The sequence below is a fragment of the Vicia villosa genome, linkage group LG4 (assembly GCF_029867415.1).
Source record: "Vicia villosa cultivar HV-30 ecotype Madison, WI linkage group LG4, Vvil1.0, whole genome shotgun sequence".
In the NCBI taxonomy this organism is placed as follows: domain Eukaryota; kingdom Viridiplantae; phylum Streptophyta; class Magnoliopsida; order Fabales; family Fabaceae; genus Vicia; species Vicia villosa.
In genome coordinates, this window is record NC_081183.1 from 28,646,880 (window position 1) to 28,649,816 (window position 2,937).

The following is a 2,937-nucleotide window of genomic DNA, read 5'->3' on the forward strand; positions in this document are numbered from 1 at the left end:
TCTTCCTTCACTTTGGCATACTGAAGCAACACAACTGTAGGTAGTGATGCAGCAACCCTAACTTTGTTAAACTTGATGAACTGATCCGCGTATGATTCCCACAGAGTACAGTTCAACATGTTATTGCTAAACCATGATCACAACATATTAAGATATATAACATGATTCATATATGAGGCAGTTTAATGTATAAAAAAACAAACCTGTGATCACGCAACATCATGCTAATTTGCTGCTTCTTTGCACCTGACTCAGTCTGCGCATAACCAATACTATCCACCATTCCAACGACATCTGAAATAAATTTATTAATTTCACACGGCTATAATGCATCAAAGCATGAGACAATAAAAAAACCAAAAACCATACTCACGAATCAGAACATGTTTGTCAAACCTCCCTGTTATGATGTCTGAAAAACTTGTAAATAAAATCGATTTCGCGGGTATCTCATGTTTGTCTTCATCAAGAACAGACGTTCCAGCAGTAAACTTTATCATATATCTGTGTCCCGATGCCCTGAAGGCCAGAACATAAGGCACCACCTTAAAATTAGATACAGTATAAGTATGGCCTAATAAGCATTTTTCGGTGAAAACCGACACATGCGGTGCTGGAACAACAGCATGAATATCATCTCCCTGCAGCAGAAACCAACAAATGATTCAAACTATACAAACATAGGTAAATGATAAACATACTGAAACATAAACAGGGTAATCACCAATTTGTCAACAAAGATCATTTCAAAATGTTCCTTGCTGTTGGAGACAACTTTCCATCGGTGGTGAATCCTAACAACAATCTTCCAAAGCTCTTTTCCATCATTGATCTCTGCTATTCTCTCAACAGGCCTTGACATGATAATGCAAATTCACACTGCACTGAATGATTACCGCAGAAGTTAGCAAGCATGGAAAGAGAAGAATGAAATCACTGATAAATAGGCAAGCCATTTAAACACATAATTACTGCAATTGTGCAGTTTGGAACATGGAGAGGCACAGAGTAATGGTCCTTACATAACTGCAGCAACATGAGAAGCTGTGAGGGTGAAACTTCCACAGCCATAACTGCCGCAGCCCACCATGCAGTTGAAGGATCAAAAATTCTGTAGTAACCACCAAAGCTGATGTGGATCATTGAGAGAAGAGTTGCTGATGTGGATAGCCTAAGAAAGTCTCAAATGGTAGACTTTTCTTATATGATAGATTGACGGTTTGAGACTTTCCATTTTTAAAGTTATTTTAACTATTATTTTTTTATTTTGTTATCTAGTTAATATGGTATATATTATTTTAAATTTAATAATATTTTACTTATATTTATGACAATGATAAATCTTCTAGGAGGTCACAAGCTCAAAAGTGGAAATCGAGATTAAAGTCATTCCACTAAGACATTGAATGTACAGTGTAGTCTTATTTTCGAGTTCGACACTCAATCCACGCCATAAATTGTTGTCTCATGTTAGATGCACTACTACAAATAATATATATTATGACAAAATTTTCATGTTAGAAAAAAAAACAAGGTATTATGCCTAGGTGTGCCATGTTTTATTTTTCTATAATAATAAAAACAATATATTCCCTCGGTTTTTAAGAAAACCAAGAGAAAAAATAAATCAGGACACGCTTCGAATCCCAACTTTTACAGTTTATGTTTTTATTTGCTTATACGTGTAAACTAAATGAACTAACCCTTTGATTTTTTTCAATATAATCGCGGGATCAAATAATCAGGTTTCACTATAAAAGTATTTGTCTAACTGATTTTAACCTAATCCTTACTTATATGCAGCTGCCACAAACTCGCATGCATCATTCTTTGGATGGATTGCAAGACATAAAAAATCTTCAATGTTTTTCTATTCTATAAGTTGTTAAGGAAATAAGCACACTTCGAGTGGAGCCCAGAGTGCGAGCAAGAATTTTCCTCCTTAAAGACAGTCCTATCAACCCCCCAGTTATATCCCTACCACTTGTCGTGGAAGTGTTATTCCTTTATCTAGTTGACTCCTATTAACGGAAATCGAATCAGAAAATTCTGAGAAAATTGTCTGGCAAGTGGTCTTTTCATGCTTAGTGAATATTATTCTATCACTAACATATTTTTGGTTTGGTTTATTTATGCCTTTAGCAAGTATGTACAAATTAAAATATTAAGGAAGAGGGGTGCATTGTTGAACTATAAGGGTGCCAAAATAATTAACCAAGTCTGTCGTTACGCGGAAAATATTTAGAGTCACCATTGTACATGATCAAATTACTGGTAAATCGACTCTACCTGAAGCAAGCTTTGTATTCATTCAAGATGATTGAAGACAAAGTGTTAGCTAAGTAATTGGGTACGTTCAACAAGCTGATTCTTGATCTTGAATATATTGATGTGAAGATCGATGATAAAGATCAAGCGCTGTTACTATTGTGCGCTTTGCCTCGATAGCATGCTCACTTTAAAGAATCTCTCCTGTATGGAAGGGAGTCCCTGACCTTTGAAGAAGTTCAATCAGCCCTGTATTCTAAGGACTTGAAGGAACGAAAGGAGCATAAACCTTCGACAGTTGGTGAAGGTTTGGCCGTTAAAGGCAAATTCTTGCGAAAAGATGGTAAGTTCGACAAGAAGAAAGGAAAAAGTCAGCAGAAGTCTTATAGTGGTGAAGCATCTGGTATTCGATGTTATCATTGTAATAAGGAGGGTCACACAAGAAAGGTGTGCCCTAAACGCCTATAAAGATCATGGAGGTAAAGATAATGGCAATGCAGCCATTGTTCAAGATGATTTTGAATCATCTGATGTTATTATGGTTTCAAGTAGTGATTCGAGAAGAGAGTGGATTATGGATTCAGGTTGCACTTGGCACATGACTCCAAACAAAGACTTGTTCGAGGAATTATGTGATCAAGATGGTGGATCAGTATTGCTGGGAAACAA

General features: G+C 36.1%; 1 protein-coding gene across 1 annotated transcript; it reads right to left on the minus strand.

Moving 5' to 3' along the window:
- Positions 1-272: 272 nt before the first annotated feature.
- On the minus strand, positions 273-1,170 carry LOC131596960 (uncharacterized). Its single transcript, XM_058869685.1, has 4 exons — positions 1,023-1,170; positions 725-884; positions 397-641; positions 273-294 (listed from the first exon to the last, which is right to left on the minus strand). The coding sequence occupies exons 2-4, from the start codon at positions 860-862 to the stop codon at positions 273-275; spliced, it is 405 nt and encodes a 134-aa protein (XP_058725668.1). The 5' UTR covers positions 863-884; positions 1,023-1,170.
- Between the last annotated feature and the right edge of the window lie 1,767 nt (positions 1,171-2,937).